General features: G+C 40.9%; 1 protein-coding gene across 7 annotated transcripts in view; it reads right to left on the bottom strand.

The window, feature by feature from the left end:
* The window catches only part of GRM7 (glutamate metabotropic receptor 7), an 843,273-nt gene that overhangs the window by 323,174 nt on the left and 498,187 nt on the right, over positions 1 to 21,912 (bottom strand). For all 7 annotated transcript variants that reach the window (XR_013960786.1, XM_080671907.1, XM_080671909.1 and 4 more), the window contains one exon: positions 9,823 to 9,963. Coding sequence is in view for 5 of the 7 variants with exons in the window: in XM_080671907.1 (XP_080528033.1) it covers positions 9,823 to 9,963 (141 nt within the window). In the remaining 2 variants the exon portion in view is untranslated. The remainder of the gene's footprint in view (positions 1 to 9,822; positions 9,964 to 21,912) is intronic.

Below are 21,912 nucleotides of genomic sequence, written 5' to 3'. Positions count from 1 at the left end.
CTTAGGTGGCTGAGTGTCTCCACGTGAGGGGATGGCTATGTACATGAAACCATGAAGTTTCCCCCAAATGAGAAAGGGCCTCTTCATGTCCGATTTTCTCAGTCTCAGAAGGCCACCCAGAGGAGAAAGAGCCCAGGGAGAAATCAGTAGTATTTACCTTTTGGTTGATTCATCTGAGCCACGGTTTCCTCATCTGTACAATGGGAATGCTAACCCCTCACAGACAGTCGGGCTGTTGTGGTAATCTCTGCCGACCATCTTCCTGGAATAATTCTGTACTCTTGCTTTCTAGTTCGGCCTCTTACTTCTTTCACAGTACTAATCACAATTTGTAATTATTTATCTTTCTATGGTTCTGTGTGCCTTCCATCCTGGAATATATTTCCTTGATATAAAACCTTGTTTGTGTTCTCAAGTCCAGCTCAGACACTGACCTAGCTAGTCAACCACACCTGTTAAGAGCACAGAGCACGACAGAAGCCATGAGAAAATGAATGCCTGCCATCCGGTGATGGGCGTATTCTAGTTTTCTCATTAGTAGCTATGTTCTCTGATTAGTCACAGAATTTCCCCAGAGTTCAGTTTTGTTCTGTTTGAATCTGTTAAAGGGGTATGATTACCGGCTTTGTCTATTTCACAGGGTTGATATGGGCATCAAATTGGGTGATATACCGACTCATAAAAGTGTACCGATATCAGTATATAAGCAAGAACTTTTAAGCGAAAGAGAGGACAAGATTGAATATAAAAATAAAGGAAGGCCAGGCAGTTTGAGCCATGGAGGGGGTTCTCTTTTTTGTTTTTCTTTTTACAAAGGCCAAAAGTAACAGAAGTCCCACCACCAACAACCACTGAACCCACTGAGCACTCACTATTTCCACAGGGCACTGTCCCACTTAATCCTCACTAATGACCACATGCTGTAGGGACTATCGTTATCCCATTTTACAGATGGGGAAATAAGGGACTAAGCATGTTTCAGTAGCCTGACCAAGTGAGACAGGAAGGGAAAGGGCTGGGGTTCAAACCTAGGCAATGTGACTCTTCAAGTCCTAACTGCTTTCATGAGTCAGCCAGGGCACCTTCAGCAGGCAGCTTGCCTCCTGTGCTTCTCCATCATAGAAACTCTGCTTTACATCCCCTCAGAGCTACCTTCTCTCAGGAAGGCAAATGACAAGTATCATTTGAGGATGAGGAAATGGGAAACCTTTCCATGTGTTCACCCACATACTTGATCTACTGCTATTGGAAATAGTGAGAGTTAGAAGGAGCCCTAGAAAGTTCTTATCTGGGTTTATATATGGTAGATATTTATCTTGTGAGCACAGTCTTATTCTCTAGAAAAATGAATATGCCGCTGCACACACTATAAACACCTAAAATGCTTTCAGTATCCCTATTTCTCTTTGCAGGAGGAAAAGGTTAAAAAAGGAAACCTGTATAACCAGAAGCTCTTGCTGAGGAAAGCTATGCTCCATTCTAGCTCACTTGATGGCACTTGTTTAGTCATTCAACAGCCCTTTCTTACACCTACAAATGCACGAGGTACCAGTTTATAATACTCACATCACTTACAAGAGGCACTTTGTTTACAAGGACTGCTGCTGAGATACACATATGCATTAATACCCCTCATGTAGGAATTCCTTCTCATTAACTGCCCAGCCTGATAGACTTCCCGATAATGGAAAGGCCCTAACTCCCATTTTTAAAGCCACTGCCTGTTGGAGTTAATGAGAAAGAAATGACATACAGTTCAAATAGTTATGGCTTCTAACATTTATGGAACAGTTTTGCATGGATGCCCCTGGGATTTCAACTTGGGGTTCCAGTGCCCGGATTGATTGTGCACAGAATTAAACACAGCTCCTGGAGGTGCCTTGCTGTGCCATGGGGTTTGGGGACTTTGTGGAAACATGGCCTGAAGTAAAATGTGTGCAGTGGAGACCACTTTTTAAACTCTGTAGAGTTGATGGCAGAAATAATTCATTTACTGCAGGGTCCACCTCTAAGGCTGAAGAGAGCCCGCCGCTACCTTGGGCACAATGTTTAGTGCCACATTTGTACTATTTAGTAAAGACAAGGACAGGCCTGCCATCTATAGTTGTGTTCATATAGTACTGAATGGGAATAGTCTTATATATTATTGTGTCATCTTAATGACACAATATTGTATATTCTCATATATGTACATGTAAATAATAATGCTCTATTCAGCAACCTTGGAAGCCACAGTGCTCTGATTCATTGCTTTAGGAAAAGAAGATAACAATAGAAAATGAAAACTGACTTTTGAGTTTCATGTGGTTAGTATTAATCTCGAGCTTTGACAGTTGAGTGCTGAAAGATTCAGGACATACAGCGTAGGCCATATACAAAAGACTTGGAAGGATATGATTGGGTCTAAGTTAGTCTCCTCCCCCAGCCCCTAAAAAAGACATTCAGGAAAGGAAGAAGAATGAGCAGGGAGAGGCTGAGGGAAGCATGAACGTGAAATGTTGGTGAATGCCCCTGAAAAGGGTCCTGGGTTCTGCAACCTCCCACCACGGTCAGAGGAGGGCTGTGAAAGTAGTCAAAATCAGAGCTGAACCTGGAGAAACCTTGAGGCCAGAAGCAAGACTGCCTGCTGTAGTCACCTTGACATGACATCTCACTGCTAAGGAGAGGCACAGACAAGGCCATTCCCGGGGATGGATTGGCAGACATCAGGAAGTCATGGACAGATGCCAAAGGCTTGGCGCAGGCGGACCCCACAAATACCTCCAACGTCCTGGCCTTTAATAAGCCTTTTGTAACTATGAGTCAACCACACTGATCAGGTGGAATAAAGGTTTCTAAAAAGACTGACCACGTTTCTATAAACTGTGGGAATGGAACTTTGAAAAACAAAAAACAGAGAAGTTACAGAAAATAATCAGGAGTTTTATATTTTTCGCACTCCCAGTTTTGTGGCCGAGAGGCACCTACTGCAGTAGATAACCAGAGAAAAGGCTGCAGGGTTCTCGCTCTTAGAATTATAATCCTTATCTTCCCTCAAATTCATCCAGTGGAATCATTGACAAAGCTGGTGATATGATTCCCACTGAAAAGAGGCCACCTTTTTGTTCTTAAATTTCTTTATAAAGAGAACTTCATTGGTTTTAAAAGAATAAAACAAAATGAACTTTCATAGATAAGTGAATTAAAAGCAAAGCCACAGAATTAGCATGGCAATTACTGTAATATGATTTAATGTTATGCTAAAACCTTTTTTGACTATTACATGTGGGAACCCAATGTCTAATAACAATCTTTTTTTTTAAATGGATATAGGATTTTTTTCAATACTCTTGTTCCAAAAAGAATTTAAAGATTTCCAAGAATAATGAGGACTTCAGATGTGACAATCAGATCATTTTAATTTGGGGAATACTATATTAATTAGCACCTTATCTATCTATATTTTATTTGTAAACTCACCAAATAGTTACTAAACTCACAAAGTGATATACCTTAGCCTTTCTGTGATGATTCTGAGATTAATACTTAACACTCATTTTTAAATGAATAGATAGAAATTTGTAATAATTAGGCACATACAATTTCAGTTCCCACACAGAAGCCAGCCAACTAGGTGGGAAGCAGGGGAAGATTTAAGGGTGATTGTAACAAGAAAAACATCAACTGAGATATTTTAAATTTAGAGATGACTCAGAATAAAAATGTTAACAAAGAATCATATTAACACACAATCCCAAAAAAGGAACTCCATAGAGATTAAATTATAATTAATCAGTGTCAAACCTCTGTTTAATAAAGGTGCGAAATGCATTTTAAATTGCTTCTCATCAAAATGGCTTCAAATAGTCTTACAGCACCAAAGGGCTGGCCATTACTTATCCGTAACTTTTTGACCAGGATTCTTCGATCGTGTTGAATAAATTAGGTGTCACAACACAATATCTATATAACAATTAAAGGTCAATTTAGAAGAGAATAAAAAAATGACAGGGAAAACTAATTAGCATGGTCATAAATTCTTTCTGTACATATTTTCTCAAACCACTTCACTTGCATGTAAACCTTTGCCTTCATAATTTTAATAAAAATTTATACGAGCTTTCATGGACCAGGGTTCCAGGTAAGAATAAACAGACTTGAGAAACACATGGTTTTCACTAACAGCATTTATTCCCAGGCTTTTTTGGGCCCCACCAACTAAGTGACCTTTACGTAAACTGTTAGCTTTGAGAAGGGAGGTGCAAAGAAAACTACAGTTTAAGAATCTGACCTTCCCAAATGCAGGCATTTATCAGAGAGTGCTCTTTAGACGCTGACACTTTCCACAGTAAACCTTGGTTGATTAGGGACTTAAATCAAAACTGAATTTGCTTACTGTGTGACTTGAAAGCCCTAGCAATGGAATACAGTGGCTTTAAAAAAAAAAAAAAAGTCACCAACTTAATCACCCTCTGCCATCTCAAAAGGAAAACAATTTCTGAAAGGCAAAATGTCCCTTCATGAGATGATGGATTTCTCAATGATGAGTTCCTTCTTTTCAGTAAAGAAGTAACTCTGATGAATCAGTATCACAAAGCAGCACTGGACTAAACAGTAATGTTAGACAAATGTTCTACGTAAGCCACGAGATATGACAGTGATAACTTTTTTTGTTAACCATCACCTGAGGATATTTTTTCCATTACTTTTTAGATAGTGTGGGAGGGAGGGAGGGACAGAGGGGAAGAGAGACAGAAACATTGATGTGAGAGAGGCATTGGTTGCCTTCCACCCGTGCCCTGGCCTAGGCTGGGGATCAGACCTGTAACCCAGGTACGTGCCTTGCCTGGGAATCGAACCTGCGGCCCGTCAGTGTGCAGGCTGGTGCTCTAACCACTGGAAAACACTGGTCAGTGTGACAGAGTGATCATTTTTATGGGTTGCCAGATTCTTCAAAACCTCCTTCTCAGTTTAAAGAAGGAGTCTGGGAGCAAATACCTTGGAGATTATGCTAACCACATAAAGATACACAACATCAGGGATAAAATGGAACAAAATTTGGGATATGAGATGTTGAGCAAGTCAAGGCCTAATGATGTTTGGATACACACCCTACACGATGGCATTGCAATTCCTTTCGCCTTGGGATTCATATTCTATTCACAGCATAAAGTTGTATCCTGCCTGCTGCAAACTCTGAAAGCTCAGTACATCACTGTTTAGTGTGCACCCCAGTGGAGAACTCCTGTCCATATGATATCCTTATTTAAATCTCCGGCTTTATTTTTCTGTTAGAATTTGACATGCATCCAATTTTCCTTAGGACTGATGTAAGACAATCTGGTCTTCATGAAACCCTCACAGGTAGCTGCATGCAGCCCAGAACAGATGATCGTTTAATGAGCTATTACTATGTCCCAGTTTGATTTGAGATCTTTTACTTGAAATCTCTAATTTAATTCCCACAACAACTTTGGGTGTAATGTCTTACCACCCCCACTGCAAGGTTGAGGAGAGGGTTTCAGAGGTTCATTAATGCCTGCGCTCTCACTGGGTTCTCAGGAGCAGCCTTAGAACACAAACCCAGGTCGCTTTCAGGCCCACACCCGTGCTTCTTAAACACTCTTCGTCCTCACTCTCTTCTGCAGAGACCTCTTCATCTCTGTCACTTTCCTTCTGCTATTGACCTTGGTATCTTCACAAAAATATAATGTTTTTTCTAAAGAGATCATACTCTAAACGGGTCTTTGTGTCGGGGATACACTTGCAAGTCTTGAGGTGGAACACACACAACAAGTGATGTGGAGGCGGCAGAACACAAACCCCAGTTGACAAACAATCACATCTGACCCTCCTGCCCACAGATGACAAGGGCTCTGTGCTGAGCTGCCTGGCAGAGTTGCCTTTGTTGTGTGTGTAGCCTGCACTGTCTCCACGCAAGAATGTAGCTCTTCCATAAGGCAGCGTGCACGGCATTAGTATTGTCAAATGCAGTTCGCGTTTCCTGCAAATGTGATTACACCATCAATAAACTTGCACGACGGCATGATCCCTTGGGGGATGGCCGCCCGGATAACCCATGAGCAGGATGGGTCACTACCAAGGTTAAATATTATCAAAGGAAATTAGGCCACCACCAGGAAGAAGAATGTCTAGCTCTAAGAGTTGGGAGATCTTGGGACTGGGTCTCAAGAAAAGTTGTGGTCATCTTAAAATACTGAAGAATGTGGTAGCTTTCTTGGTTGAAGGGAAACTTAAATGCATGAGGATAATTTAAAAGAATAAAGATCACATGGCTCTTTAGGTCATTTTTTGGTAAGAATCCATGCACATCTAGCCCCAAGTTAAATTATGAAGTATACATAGTTCATTTTTAATAAAATTTAACAATTATTCTTTCTTCCATAACTTTATACCCTCTTAGGTTTTTAGAGCTCATTGCTTTTTGTTATTGTTGTTGTTTTAAATTTTATTTTATTGTTTAAAGTATAGAGCTCATTGTTATTCTGACCCCAGAAGTTTGCTCTCTCCAAGTAGTGTGGGTCCCCTAACTCAGCTTCAAAACTTGTCTTGCCAGATGACTGATTTGATGACAGTCAGAGCTAATACACAATCGCTCATTACGGCTAAAAAGGCTATACAGCCCAGAAAAGAAAAAGTTTACATTTCAATTTGTATCTGAATCTGAAATAAATATTTTCAGACTTTCTTACTCATTAGTAGCGCCCAGGCACAGAAAGATCTGTGAAGGGGACTGCTTTCCTCAGCCCTCAGATCAGAGCATTCACGGTCTCCAGGCCAGACTACTCAGCTAACCCTCAAGTCTTGTAGATTCCTCCCAACGTGTTCATTCTTTTAATGTTTCAAAATGTGGTTGCCAAAGCAGCTTTCCCTTATACCACCAGTCTTCCCTCTCCCCTCCACTCTTTTTCCTCATTGAAACCTAGTTTCTTACTGCAGTTTCAAGAACTCTCATTAATACAATGCAATCTGTCACTTCTCCCCATCACTTCTTTTCCTCTAGTCTAGCACATTTCAGCATGCCTTTCCCACCATTTCTCCTCTTCTAAATTGGGGTATACTTACATATTAAAATTTTTAAAATAGTATTTTGGTAACATCTCCAATGCAAAATACAAGTTTAATTGGCTTTGAAAAAAGGAAGTACAAGAAAGAAAAACAAATACACAACCACCCATGTGTTCATATCCAGTGATGGCAAGAGCAAGAGACACAATGGAAGTAATAGTATTTACCTCCACCCAAGAGGGTGCACCTTCTCACAATGGAAGTGGCAAGGAAGGAGCGGAGGTAAAGGAGGTCATCAGGAGGATATGACTGCCAGTGGACCCACAAGCTGGACCCGGGCCATGGAAGTTCCTCACACCCTCCCCTGTCCTCAGAACATACACCCTGTCTCCTGTTCCCACAGGGGGAGCTGTCCCAAGGGTGGAGCCATGAGAGAATAAGTTATGGAGACCTTCGGAGTCTGTATACAAGACTAAACCCCATTAAGGCCTCCATATAAACATTTAAGGTCCTGGTGGGCATGTGCAGAGATCTACTTGTCTTGCAGCATCTAAGACAAGTCCCCTTGCTTATTAATCCTGCCAGTTACCAATCTGGAGTGGTCTGCTTCTTTCTTTGGTCTCCCCTTCCCCTCTGTGAGTACAAGAGCCAGTTCAAGACCAAACCAAAGAGAAAGGAGAGAATATTCAAATAATTTGGGACCACAGGTAATTTAGTAAATGTGACCATTGATTTTTTACATGGATGGAGCCTGATATGAAAATGCAACTACTTGCATTTCCATTTTTTAAAGTTGGTGGTTTGCCTAATGAGCTGATTTGTTTTTATAAACCCAGATTCTCGGTGATCAGCACTAAAATATGACTACAGATAATACAGCTTATGTTAAAGCATATAAAAGGACCAGGGGTTGATCTCAGGTGGAACATTCCTGATGGCCACGAGACACTCTACAGAATATTCCATGTCAGAAAGAACCAAAATCTGTCATCGATCATATGGCTATTTCTAGTATACTTGGATGTTCCTTTGTCATATAGACAAATTATCCAGACATCAAACTCTGTTGTTCAATTTCCACTTGAAAGCTTTGTGTCACTTAGATCTAGTCAACATCAAATTGATTTTTTCTTTTTCCCCAAACAAGGATATTTCTGAAAACACTGATGCTATATACCATGGCATAGAGAATATTATTAGAAGGATATTCTAATTAACTGAGTTATACATTCAATTATGCCTATTTATTATGTATCATTGTTTTACTCTGTTCATATCTTATCTCTACTTTTTACAGAAAACTTCTTGAGGAAAAGGCCTAAACTTTAACATCTTCACACTTACTGACGGTGTTTTCTGTATCATGCTTCACATATATTATTCCTGATTAATAGATGTTTTGGAATGGGTTTTCAAAGAGCTATATCACAAAATAAACTAAGCACAGGAAGCATTTCCAACATGAGTGTTGCTTTCCTGGGCATACAGAATGCGTTTTTAGAGTTTGGTGGGACTTCAAGGTTGTCATTACAAACCTTGAAGGTAGCCTAGCCAGTTTGGCTCAGTGGATGGAGCACTGGCCTGTGGACTGAAGAGTCCCGGGTTCAAATCTGGTCAAGGGCACATGCCCGGGTTGCAGGCTCGATCTCCAGTAGGGGGCATGCAGGAGGCAGCCAATCAATGATTATCTCTCATCATTGATGTTTCTATCTCTCCCTCTCCCTTCCTCTCTGAAATCAATAAAAATACATTTAAAAAAACAAACAAACCTTGAAGGCAACTGAAGTATAGAATGGGAAATGCTGTTTAAATAAAGGGCTAGGTGGTAAGCTAGTAGATCATGCCAAACCCTTGCATGATTTCTAGTATTGTTAGGATAAAGACCACATTCCACATACGTCCCAACATGACGTATTCCCTGTCCATATCCTTAATCAGCCAGTGACTCCTCCTCCTCCAGGAGGTCTTCTGAGACAGTTTCTGCTTTCAATGAGTGAAATTCCTTGGTTATATACCCTTACAGCTCTCAGACACATGTTCATGTTGCAGATTAAAATGATGTATTTATAGAGAGATCCCGGAATAATGTGGATTTCCCCCACTATTCTCTAAGTGGCACCAAAGCAGGGTCCTTGGCAGGTTTGTTCACCATCAGATCACCAGTGCCTAGCACACTGCTTTGCAAAAAGGGGTTGCTCAATGAGATTTTTGAGTGGATCAATGAATGAATGTATAACATTCCTTCTTACTAATATATTTATATAACACACACATGTATTTTTAATTTGGAATAGTTATGCAAGGTTACATTTATGGCTGGATGACTATTTTTAAACATATTTTAAATAGCAAGTGAGTCATTAACTTCGATGTTATGAAACTCAGTTGAAACTCATTACTCTAAACCCAATTCCTTTGTTTCCTTAATCAAATATACCACCCATGGTAGCAGTTAAATCAGGTGCCGATATGGAATTTGTCAGAGATTTTTGTCTTTGTGAAAATAACTACAGACTCCTGGCTACAACATGAACCAATATTTATCTGTGAGAGCATTCAAAGCAACACGACCCCTTTTGAATTCAAAGAATCAATGAAAATGCCAATTACTGCTAGATGGACAAGCAGAAAAGAATAATCTTGTCTGTACTTCTCTTGTCCCCCGAGACTTATGCTCCTGTTCCATTTTCTGAACAATCTAGTAAAATTCAATTTACTTTTTCAATTTGTCTCCAGCCAAGCTTCCTTCTGTCAGTTATGCAGACATTTCAGTGCTGGCCATGTAGGGTAACAGGACCAAGAGAATGAAATTACCTGTGCATTTGCGATCTGTGTCTTCTTTCTTTGACCCACTAATCGTCAGCTTGCAGTTGAAGTTTTCCTCCCAGTATTCAGCAAACCAGACGTTTCTTCTGTTGTTTTCAAGTGTGCGGGATGTAAAATAGGCATCAAACCCTAAAGAGAGTTGAATGAAAAGGTCATTGCTTGTGGGGCACTGCTGGAACATTTGAAAACAAAAATACTGGTTGTGGTTTTTCTCTGTTTTAGTAGATTGAATGCTCTTTTGTGCCAATCAAAGAAAAAAATCATCATCAGAAAAACAATATTCTAATGCTAACCTATATCTATATCTCTACTCTTTCAGGCAGATGTGTGGCCTATAAATGACATTTTCACAATAAAATCTGCATTAGAGACCTTAGGGATGATATAGTCCTCACAACATGCCTTGCATCTCTGATGAACAAGACTAGGGACAAAGCATCTCTATAAATATCATCATCACCATCACACCAATAAAATAACTGATATGATAATTTTAGTGCTTACTATGGACCAGACCCTGGACTTTACAATGGATTCTTTTACGCATCTCAACAATCTATGCAGTAGTTACTATCATCCCATTTTGTTGATGGACACCAGAGGTTTGATGAAATAATAATGTGCCCACAGTCAACAATTTCACCATATTCTGCATCTCTCCCTATGTGAGCTACTGACCTGTGAATATCATTTTGAGAGTCTTTTGTTTAGAAATATTCCAGTATGCAATTGACTTTCTAGTCAAAGTAGAATTAAATTTATGAAGAAGCCACTGGTAAATTGAGGTCAATGTTAGCTCAATGCTATTCACAAAGAGTTTGAGATGAGCAGAGACCGGAAAGGCCAGGTCCCCAGGAAATCTCTCGCTACCTCACTAGGATAGCACCACTTTATTCCAATGAAGCCATATGGTCCTGTGAGAATCCGACTGGATTCAGTATCACAAGGGCTGGGCTTGAATTCCAGCTCCAGTCATCTCACTTAAGTTGTGTAAACATGAGCAAGTACACACTTAACCTTTCAGTCTTCCTTTCATCAATCTGTAAGCATAAAAATGGTACCACCTCCTTCCTCGGTTTCTGGTTTGTAATAGTGGGAAGACTAGGAACTTAGAGTTTAAGGTCAAGACCATGGAGGAAGATGAACTTACTTTCACATTATTTAAGTTATTCAAAGTTTTCCCTAAATTTTAGAGTCATTAAAAAAAAAAAAAAGCTCCAGACTCTAAACTCAGTGAGAGGAGAACGGCAGGTTAATTTAATTCAGCACTACTTTCCCAGCACGGAATTCATGGCCTGGCATGTAGTACGCTGCTATAAATAGAAAACTTCAAGTAAGTAAACAAGACAGTAAAAAAAGGAAAGGGGGAAAAATCCCTATAAAGAAAAGGATATTGTATAGCATTGTAGGGAAAATGAAAAAGAGTATTTTATATCTCTTGGGTCATTTTCCAGGCTATTGTCAGGACATGATAGAACATAAATGATGTCTGGACCAGGTACCCAGAGGACTGTCCTTTCATAGCCACCACGTTAACTGATTTAAGATAATCAGGCTGTGGCATCTGATCTCATTTTGATGTTGATACTGATTGATTAATCTAACTGGCTAGAAGCCCTCCCCCCACTCACCATTCTCCCATAACCCTGCCTCCAGACAATGTTCAGTAGGATAACATAAAACTCTTAAATAAAGGGGGATCTGTGTTTCCACGATCACTACATGTATGCACTTGGCTATGTACAAACATACAAGCACTTACTGGTACACGTGACGACTAGTGACCAACTTACATTTTCCCCTCCACCTTTGCCCTGTGCAAGGGGTGGGAACTTGGGGTTGGTGGGGAGCAAGGGTGGTGGGTTGTGACAAGTGGCCCCGATGGTCCATGATTCCTGAGCTTTACTCCTGGGTGTAGCCCTCCTTATGCACTGTGTTCTTATCCTTGGGGCACTGGACAGGGTAAAGCAAGCAGAGTGCCAACCCTAGGCTCCTGTGGCTTGTCCCTGCAGAATTCTACTTGGGACCCAGCTGCCTGGATCTGAAAGGTTTGGGAGATGTGAGGTCACGTGGAAAGAGAGGAGTCCAGCCGGAGTCCAGCCAGACCCCAGCCCTCTCAGCAAAACCTGTTTGCCCATTCCAGCCCCTTGCTGATTGCAGTAGAAGCAGCATTTAGCTGAGACCAGTCCCAGCTGCAGAACTGGGGCGATTTCTCTTTTAAGTCACAGCATTTGAGGCGGTTTGTTATGCAGCCACAGGCAGCAGCCACAGGCAGCTGAAACACTCCATCATCTCAGCACCCAAGGCCCTCTCCATGCAACACCAACAACACACTCCAAAGGAAGCAGCGTCTTCAACAGAACGCAAAGGGGCTTCAGAAACAAACTTTTCGGTCGCACGTCACAGGTCTGGACCCCAAACTAAACTCAGAATAGGAACTTTTAAAGTGTCTCAAAGGATAGCCTGGATGCAATTACATTCTCCAGCTCAGAGGAAAACGTCTTTGGAAGAAACCTCATCATTTTGAAAGTCTATCACTTCAAAATGCCTCTCTCTGCCGCCTGTGTCTGCGGGACACACAGAGGGATAGTGATGAAGGAAGGACCAATTTGTGGCTAACATGCAGGCCGGTGACTGTGGAACATTTAACAGAGAAAAGGAAGGGAAAGCAGCAAGCATGTCCACGTTCCCCTGTTCTAAGTGAGAACCAACAGATTTATGGAAAGAAAAGGGGCACCACAGAGGCTGGCTGCATGGACCGGGGCCAGTCGTGGATGAAGGGCCGGCTTTCTTAGCTCGAACCCTGTCCGTTTCACTCACATGTCCTACTGGCTCAGCTTCCTCCTCCTCTTCCTTCTGCTGGCCACCCTTGTGTAGACAGAGTACTGCTTTGCTTTTGCAAATGCATTATATATGAACTGCCTGGGGCTCCCATAAGATGCAGATTTTAATTCAGAAGACCTGGGGTGGACCAGAGAGGCTGCCGCTGTAACATGCCCCAGCTGACACTCTTTCTGCCCACTTTAGAAAGCAAGGCTCTCAGGAGAAACTCTACATTTTTAACAAGCTCCAGGTGATGCTCATGCTGCCCATACTTAGAGAAGCAGGGCCCCAGAGCCAATCCTGAACTTCAGCAGGTGGGAAATGAACAATCCCAGCCCTTCTGGTTAAGGCAGTGGTCGGCAAACTCATTAGTCAACAGAGCCAAATATCAACAGCACAACGATTGAAATTTCTTTTGAGAGCCAAATTTTTTAAACTTAAACTTCTTCTAACGCCACTTCAAAATAGACTCGCCCAGGCCGTGGTATTTTGTGGAAGAGCCACACTCAAGGGGCCAAAGAGCCGCATGTGGCTCGTGAGCCGTGGTTTGCCGACCACTGGGTTAAGGTATAAGCATTACCATCCTCTCAGCCTCAAGTTTCGCCTTGGTTCCGAAGAGAGGGTCTTTGCTCTGCTTCTGTAGTTGAGACTTTTGCGTGGTACTCTGCTCAGTATGGCAGGAGCCCTCGCTTGCCATCCTGTTGCCTGTAGATGACCCTGGAGGGGGAGAGCATGCAGTTGCCTGTTGATGGGTTTTCCTGGGGTTCTCACTCTGTGTTTCCCTGAGCAGTGCTGCTTTGGGTCTGGAACTGAACACACAATATCTCCCAGGTGTGCCTGTACCTGGTAGGCATTGGAATGGGTGAGTCAATCAAGATGGTAAAACTGGCTACATGGGCTGGCGGTGCTGCAGCAGAAGCTGGGTTTAGGACACAGAGCTCTTAGATCATTCAGAGGCGCAGAGGCAGAAGTCAAATGGATGTTATTCAATTTAGTGAGTCCGTGCCAGTTTGCCTCAGCTGAGTCACATTTCTTTCAGGACCAAACAATGTGTTTACTTCTTTTAGCAGGGGCTATGGTGAAAGATAAATTAATTCTTATTGGTTCCTTCTACTGTTTTTCAATCAAAAGGAATAAAATTGTCCGTGGGATATCTAAGTTTTCGAAAGAGACTTCGCTGTGGCCAAACATTCACAATGCCTTGGGTTCAGGCACTCCTCATACCCCTGCTTTATTAGTAGACTAGAGGACCAATGCACGAAGTTCTTGCAAGAGTAGGCCTTCCTTCCCCTGGCTGCTGGAACCTGCTTCCCTCTGGCACCCGGGACCTGGGCTTCTCTCTGGCCCTGGCTTTGTGCAGAAGGATATCCGGAATGACATCTGGAATGACATCCGGTCTAATTAGCATATTATCCTTTTATTATTCTAGATACTGAGCTCTGTTATGCACTGGCCCAAAGCTTTCCCTCGGGCTTCAGCCATTAACCATTACCCTTGATTTTTCATTAGTTTCTGTAGCCTAATGATTTTGCCTATCTTCTTTTAGGAATAGGAGAATTAATACAAGGTACACTGTTGCCAAGATGCAACACAGAGAGAAGCAAAAATTAGTGTAACTCTAAACTAGTGTGTGTGTGTATCACAGTGAATTGAGACTTTTTCTCATTCCTACTAGAGCTCAGAAGAAAAGTGATCTGGATACACAATAAAGGTGTTATTAAATTATTAAAGTTTTTCAAAGTAACCCAAGGCATCAAGACTAGGATTTCAGTTCACAGGAAACAGAATCAGATTTAAATCAAAGGAGAAAGATCATTCTTTTATATGGTGTAGGCAAATTATTATAATAAAATTATTCCTTTTGGGGGGGCTGGGGGAGAGGGGATTATTTAACATCAGAATTTAATCTCCAGATGGTTTAAAGCCGTGGTCAGCAAACTGCGGCTCGCGAGCCACATGCAGCTCTTTGGCCCCTTGAGTGTGGCTCTTCCACAAAATACCACGGCCTGGGCGAGTCTATTTTGAAGAAGTAGTGTTAGAAGAAGTTTAAGTTTAAAAAATTTGGCTCTCAAAAGAAATTTCAATCGTTGTGCTGTTGGTATTTGGCTCTGTTGACTAATGAGTTTGCTGACAACTGGTTTAAAGCAAATGTCCCTTTGGGTCCACATTATGCAACATCCCTATCATTTTGAAAGTAAGCTTAGAACAACATGGAAATAACAATCAGGGTTTTAGCTGAAAAATATATAACTGTATTTATCTGGTTCTTTCCCCCTTTTAACTGGAGTGCCACCCCTAAACACCCCCTGAAATCTGTGGTTGAGACAAGAGCGGAGAACTTCACAGACACATAGTTCACCCTGGGCAGTGCCTCTGGAGTGAGCTCTCCAGCTGAGAAGGAACAAGGCTCTCACAAGTGTGTGGTGTAAAGGAAATCTATCAGATGTCGAGAGGGGTCAGCTACCTGGATGGCCAGGGTGAAGGGAGACTGGCAGATATGAATGTAGCTTCACGTGGCATCAGAAAGTGACCAGTAGCCCTGATTTCAGGCTAATGCACACATCTTCACTTGTAAGTCCAGAATCCCTGTCAGCCTAAGGGCATGGAGCACCTTTCGCTTGCTTCTCAGTAGCCTGTAAAAGGGGAGGCTCTTAGCTCTTTCCGGTCTGCTTTTGGCTCAGGAAGGATGCGCTCGGGTTTCAGAACCACACAGCTCCTAACACATCACAGGAATGCAATATGAATGGAATAAATAATAAAAATATCAATGAGTGAAAAGAAGAGAAAAGACAGATAGGAGGGAGGAAGGGAGGCGGAGGGTAGAGAGAGAGTGGAGAGAGAGACTGTGAGAATGGAGAAAGAGAGGAGGAAGGTGTAGGGGAGAGGGAGAAGAGGAGGGAAGAGAAAGGAAGAGGAGGAGGCAAAGGGAACAGGGAAGGGAAGGGGAGAGAAGGGAAGACAGGGATATTGATGAGGTGAGGAAGCAGGGGGACTCACATTCCCTGCTCCTGTGATGATGTTATCAGAGCAGCAATTTTAAAAACAGGTCTGTGTTGGTTTTATGACCTTTCTATTACTAAGGCATTTTGAATTGTGGCCAGCAAAAATATATGTCCATGTCCTAGCCCCCTAAATTTGTGTGACCTTATTAGGAAAACATTTGGATACTCTATGACAACAAATTACATTAATTAAGATCAAGATCTCAAAATAAGTTCATCTGGATTATCTGTGAGGGCCTTAAATCCAATGACAAGTATCTTTATAAGAGACACACAGAGACACAGGGAGAAGGAGCCATGGAGAAGGTCACGTGAGTATGGAGGCAGAGAATGGAGTGATGCAGCCACAAGTCAGGGAAACCCGGAGCCACCAGAAAAAGCAAAGAAGGATCCTCCCCTAGAGCCTTCAGAAGAAGCACAGCCCTGCTGACATCTTGATCTTGGACTTCCAGTTTTTAGAACTGTTAAGATCATTTCTATTTTAAACCACCAAATTTGTGGTCATTTGTTATAGTCACCCCAGGAAACTAATACACCCATAATAAGGAAAATAAATCAATCATGTGGTAATATAACATGTTACAGCTTCTGTCTGGTCTGAATGACAACATTTGTTTCTTAGATGTTAGCAAATGACAGCTTGGGGAACATGTTTAAACTATGGACTTGTCCTTTCTATACTATCAAAAATATTTTAAACTAATTTAAAAACCAGGAGACTTCACAAGTAAGTCCATATTTCTGGCTTTACATACGTGTAACATTGGAAGATCTAGTAACATGGACCCTATGCCCACGTGGCAGCCATCAGCAGGTGCTAAAGAATGGTTCTTTCCTTTATGTGAGCCTCTGCTCCTCCACCCACAACTTTCCCCCACCACCTATGATAGTTTCAACATTTGTAAGATGTGTGTGCTTGTCATGATAGACAGTGAGCTTTCCCACCATCAAGAAATGCATCTCTCTTACTGTTACTCACTTTTGCCAAAACCCCATTGAAATGAGAAATGTTATCTCAGGCTCCTAAGAATATATTCTTGAAAAAGCTACTAAAAACATAGCAAAGGAGGGAAGGCAGTAGGCAATAAAATTGACATAGATAAATTATCTACCTTCACATACACAAACAAAATCCCTTAAAAATGTGAGAAAGATCACAAGTAAAATAGCTACCAAGAAATACGAATACAAGAGCACAGTTATCTCTCCATTGAGTCAGATTGACTTTTGTCTTTGAATAGAGATTTAAGGTTCCCTTTATTTTATTTTTTAAAAATACATTTTATTTATCTCTACAGAAATGAAGGGAGAGGGACAGAGAGCTAGAAACATCGATGAGAGAGAAACACTGATCAGCTGCCTCCTGCATACCCCCCACTGGGGATGCGCCCGCAACCAAGGTACATGCCCTTGACCGGAATCGAACCTGGGACCCTTCAGTCTGCAGGCCGACGCTCCATCCACTGAGCCAAACCAGCCAGAGCTAAGGTTCTTTTTACATCCACTCCCTTGAAGCTAATTTGTAAATTTTATGTCATTTTAATAAAAATATTAATTTATTATCTCCAGAGTTAGGAATGTTGCTCTTAAAGTTCATATAAAAATTGAGAACCAGTAGTACTTGGAACAAGAAGAGCAAGTATACATGAGTGTTTGGGGCTGTTGAAGAAGGGAGGTGAGGAAAAGGAGGACATATCCTACCAGGTATTATATAAATACAGATGGCAAATTTTCTAAACTTAAAAAAGAATAGTCCTGACACAAGAATAGGAGATCAATGGGCCATTGGAATAGAACAGAAAGTCCAGAAATAAACTCAATTGTACCTTGGAATTTCATATCATAGTGAATAAAGGTAGCATTTCAAATCCACTAGCTATATTCTACCCTTTTAATAATATCTAATAATAGCAACCAGTTGAGTAGTTTTTCAGTTCACAAACTTTGGTGTTCCCCAGATGAAATCTGAAACTGGTCCTGTATACCGAGGGCGAGGAGAGACCCAAGAAAAAGTCAGATTGGTAGGTGGCAGATTTAATAAGCAAGGGAACTTACCAGGCTTGTCTTGGGTGTGACAAGACAGGTAGATCTCTGCACGTGCCCACCAGAATCCTTTTAAAAAATATATTTTATTGATTTCAGAGAGGAAGGGAGAGGGAGATAGACACATCAATGATGAGAGAGAATCATTGATCAACTGCCTCCTGCATGCCCCTTACTGGGGATCGAGCCCCCAACCCCGGCATGTACCCTTGACTGGAATGGAACCTTGGACCCTTCAGTCTGCAGGTTGATGATCTACCCACTGAGCCAAACCAGCTAGGGCCCACCAGAATCTTAAAATTTTATATAGAGGCCTTAACTGGGTTCAATCCTGTATTCAGTCCAGATGGTCTCAACAACACCTTACTCTCCCAAGGCTACTTCCTTGGAAATGGCTTCCACTGTGGGAACAGGTGGGTGGAGCCCACATGCCAGAGATAGAACAGCAGGTGAGGATCCTCTGATTGCCTGAGCCCAGCTTACAGGTCAACTGGAGATCACATCTGAGTGCTGATCTCCTCTGACATAATTGAATAATGATCAAAGTGGATCCCAATTAGAAATTTAACCTTGTATTCGTCCATAAGAAAACATGGGAAACAGTACATGGACTTAACCATTATACATGAATTTGGGGTTTCCAGTCCCTTCAAGGGGATGGATTTTGTATGTTTGTAGGAACTGGGGATCCTTCACCCTTGGGGCTACCTGCTGTGTGATGTCTTTGGTGGGTTCCAGTGCCACGTGGCATTTCCCTTGACACCCTGTGCATAGGCCCTACCTGCACTGTGCAGTGCTGTGGGCACTCAGTTCCTTGTCTGCCTCTCAAGAAATTTTTCATTCCTGGAGGAGAGAGAGGGAGCCCTACTCCTCTTGGCCTTCCCAATTCAGGTCTTATAAACATTCATTGAAGCAATTTGAAGTTGGGAGCACATAAATCAGTTGGCAAGATCATTACTGATCTAGTGGGAAAAACCGAGGCTCTCAGATGCACCCACAAATTTGCTGGCTATGCAGTACATGGATGAGGGTGGTGGAAACCAGCCATTATTTTTTATTAAACAAATAAGAATTATTGCAATGGAAATTATTCCACAAAGAATAAAAATCCCATGGGAAGTGTTTACGGATGAGTTAGAGGAAATAATGTTTGCAATATTATTCAACAAAATGCCTCCAAAGGGATGTTGCATATTATATAATGCTAGGATGCATGCCATTTCTTCATTTCTTTAAATTGCCAAGGAATCACAGGGCATTTTATGTAATCTAAGTATACTTATATGGAAACGCATATAGGTATAAATGGCATATATTACCGTAGTAGTTTAATAGTTAAAAGGTTAAAAGCAGACTCTGAAACTGGAATTATAGGGTTCAATTTCTAGCTTTGCTATTTGTTAGCTAGATGACCTTGAGCAAATGACCTAACCAGTTTGCTTCTAAATCTGTAAAGTGGGGATAGTGATAATATCTCCTCCACAGGATTGTTAGAAGGCTTCCATGGGAGAACATAGGTAGTATTTAGAACAATACATGGCACATACATAGTAAGAGCATAAATATTAACCAAATTAAAAGAAAATGAACACAGACTCACGTCGCAGGTGAGAAAAAGAGAGAACAAGAAGAGGAAATTTAGGAAACTTTGAACACTAGGGACTGCATATGAAATGTTCAGCTAAGAAGGTCCTGACTTTGGAGTCAGATGCAGCTGAGTGTGAATCCTGCTTTGCCAACTACTACCGTAGCTACTTTATGTAATTTATCTTATACTACACTTAGGTCTCTATTGTTTGTGTTTCTGAAGTGTATATTTGTTTGCTTATTTGCTTTTTCTTTCTTTCATTCATTCATTCATTCATTCATTCATTCATTCATTCATTCCCTTTTTCCATCTAAAACGAGGATCATAGTACCTACCTTACAGATAGATGTAAAGATTTGAAGTATTAAGGTTAAACCAACTAACCTCTTAAAATTGCTGAATCAAGACAGGTTCCTTTGATCTTCCTAATGTACATAGTTTAGTGTCAGTTCCAGACACTATAAAGCAACCGCCTTCCATCCGGGAAAGCCCCTCATGGTTTTCCTAAGCCATGTGCAGCCATGTAAGCTTAATGGCCTGAATCTATGTTGTTCTGGGGCAGCTCAGGATGCAGTCAGGGATATGAAGGGTAAAAAGCCCGCCCTCTAGTGGATGCTTTAGGAGTGGGGACTTGAAGAGCCCATCTCCCTGGAGGCCACTTCTGCAGAATGCGGAGCAGGTGATGGATCAGGTGTGGTGGAAGGCTCCTGCTCTCCTTCCTTCTACCCTGCCCTCAGTATGATGCTCAGCTTGTAACCATGACTTAGCTGGCTAACTGTTCTGTAAGGAACCTTGGTAAAGAGCCTGCCTCAGTGGCACCAATCACTCATAAAGGTTACAGCATTCTCTCAGGCTCGGGTTTCTATTGTCATGGCTATAATTTCTTGCCTTCCTCCCATCTGCCTTCCTTGGCTTCCCCTTCCTCCATCCATACTATGTAATTTTCAAGATATTCCAAATTTCCATATATTTCTTTCCTCCCCAGTAACAATGAATATAACAACTGTGATACTAAATTTGTTCAATCTTGACTGTGATAAATATTAGCATGGTGTATTAAAAGTTATTTTAAAAAGGTGAAAACTCTTTGATCTACCCATTTTACAAGGTACTTATCCTCCTGAAATAATTATATGCATTTTTAAAAATATATTTTTATTGATTTCAGAGAGGAAGGGAGAGGAGGAGAGAGAGAGAAACATCAATGATGAGAGAGAATCATTGATCAACTGCCCCCTGCATGCCCCCTACTGGGGATCGAGCCCGCAACCCAGGCATGTGCCCTTGACTGGAATCAAACCCTGGACCTGTTAGTTCGCTCTATCCACTGAGCCAAACCAGCTCTGGCTAATTATATGCATCTTTAAGAAAAGATATATAAAGTACTAAATGATTAATTTTCTTAGATGTAATAATAGCATGGTGATTATTTAAATACATGTTCTTATTAGTTAGAAATACTTTCTGAAATATTTTAGGTGAGAAGATATAATATCTGGGATTTTATCTGAAATGTCCCTTCAAAATGTAAGTTCAAAAGGGATAGCTAAAACATCAGTAGCAAGATATTGATGGCATTTGAAGCTAGGTTATTGGATCATGGGAATTCATTGTACAATTCTCTCTACTTTTGTATATGAGAATTTCTAAAATAGAATATTTTAAAAGTAGTTATGAAGATGATGGCTACAACATTTTTATAACAAGGAACATGTAGAACCATCACAATTTCCAAAACACATGCTTAAATAATATTTATATGCTGCAATAGTATACAGTCATTAGAATCTGACAGATTGAAACTTACAGTTTTTAAGAGCATACCCAAGGAACTGGGAATTCGTATTAGTATGTCATATTGAAAAAGTTAAAATACTTGGATAGTATGACTATTTTATATATATTTATATATGTTATATATAAGTACATAATGCTATATATTTACTATATGTAATTACAGTAATAATATATGTATCTATAATTGCTTATCAAATATCAGTAGTAGGTTATTTATTGAAGGATGGGTGATATTTATTTTACTTTTAGCTCACCCATGTTTTCTGATTCTTTATATATAGTTATATATAACAAATATAAAGGAAAGTAAAACACAATTATTTATAAAACAAGACATGTATGTAATATGTGTCACCAAAATATATGTCCATTCTATATAATATTCAGTCTCTTGCATGTAGTAAGATATTATAGAAGTATCCTTCAAGATAACTTAATTCCTACTTCTAAGCACAAGCTAATTTTCACAAATGTAATCTACAAATCTCTCATTTATAACTTTATCTAAAATAGGTATAATAAGTAGACTCATGTCACCACTCCCTACAACTACAACCAGATCAGACATCACCAATAAATCATGATAATTAGTCCTAAGAAGCCTAGTCTCTATCTCCTTCACAGCTTAGTGCTTTAGGGAGCTAATGCTGATCTGGCATTTTTTCAGATAAGAGTTACTTGCCATCCTTGCTATGATTGTATATTTTCAACAAGTTGTTCCTTGGAATTTATTATATACTAGAGGCCCAGTGCATGAAATTCATGCACTGGGGGGGGGGGGGGGTGTCCCTCAGCCCAGCCTGCACCCTATCCAATCTGGGATCC

The sequence above is a fragment of the Plecotus auritus genome, assembly GCF_963455305.1.
Source record: "Plecotus auritus genome assembly, chromosome: 6".
NCBI lineage: Eukaryota > Metazoa > Chordata > Mammalia > Chiroptera > Vespertilionidae > Plecotus > Plecotus auritus.
Note: the sequence above shows the minus strand (reverse complement) of the source record. Positions and strands in the feature narration are given on the sequence as shown.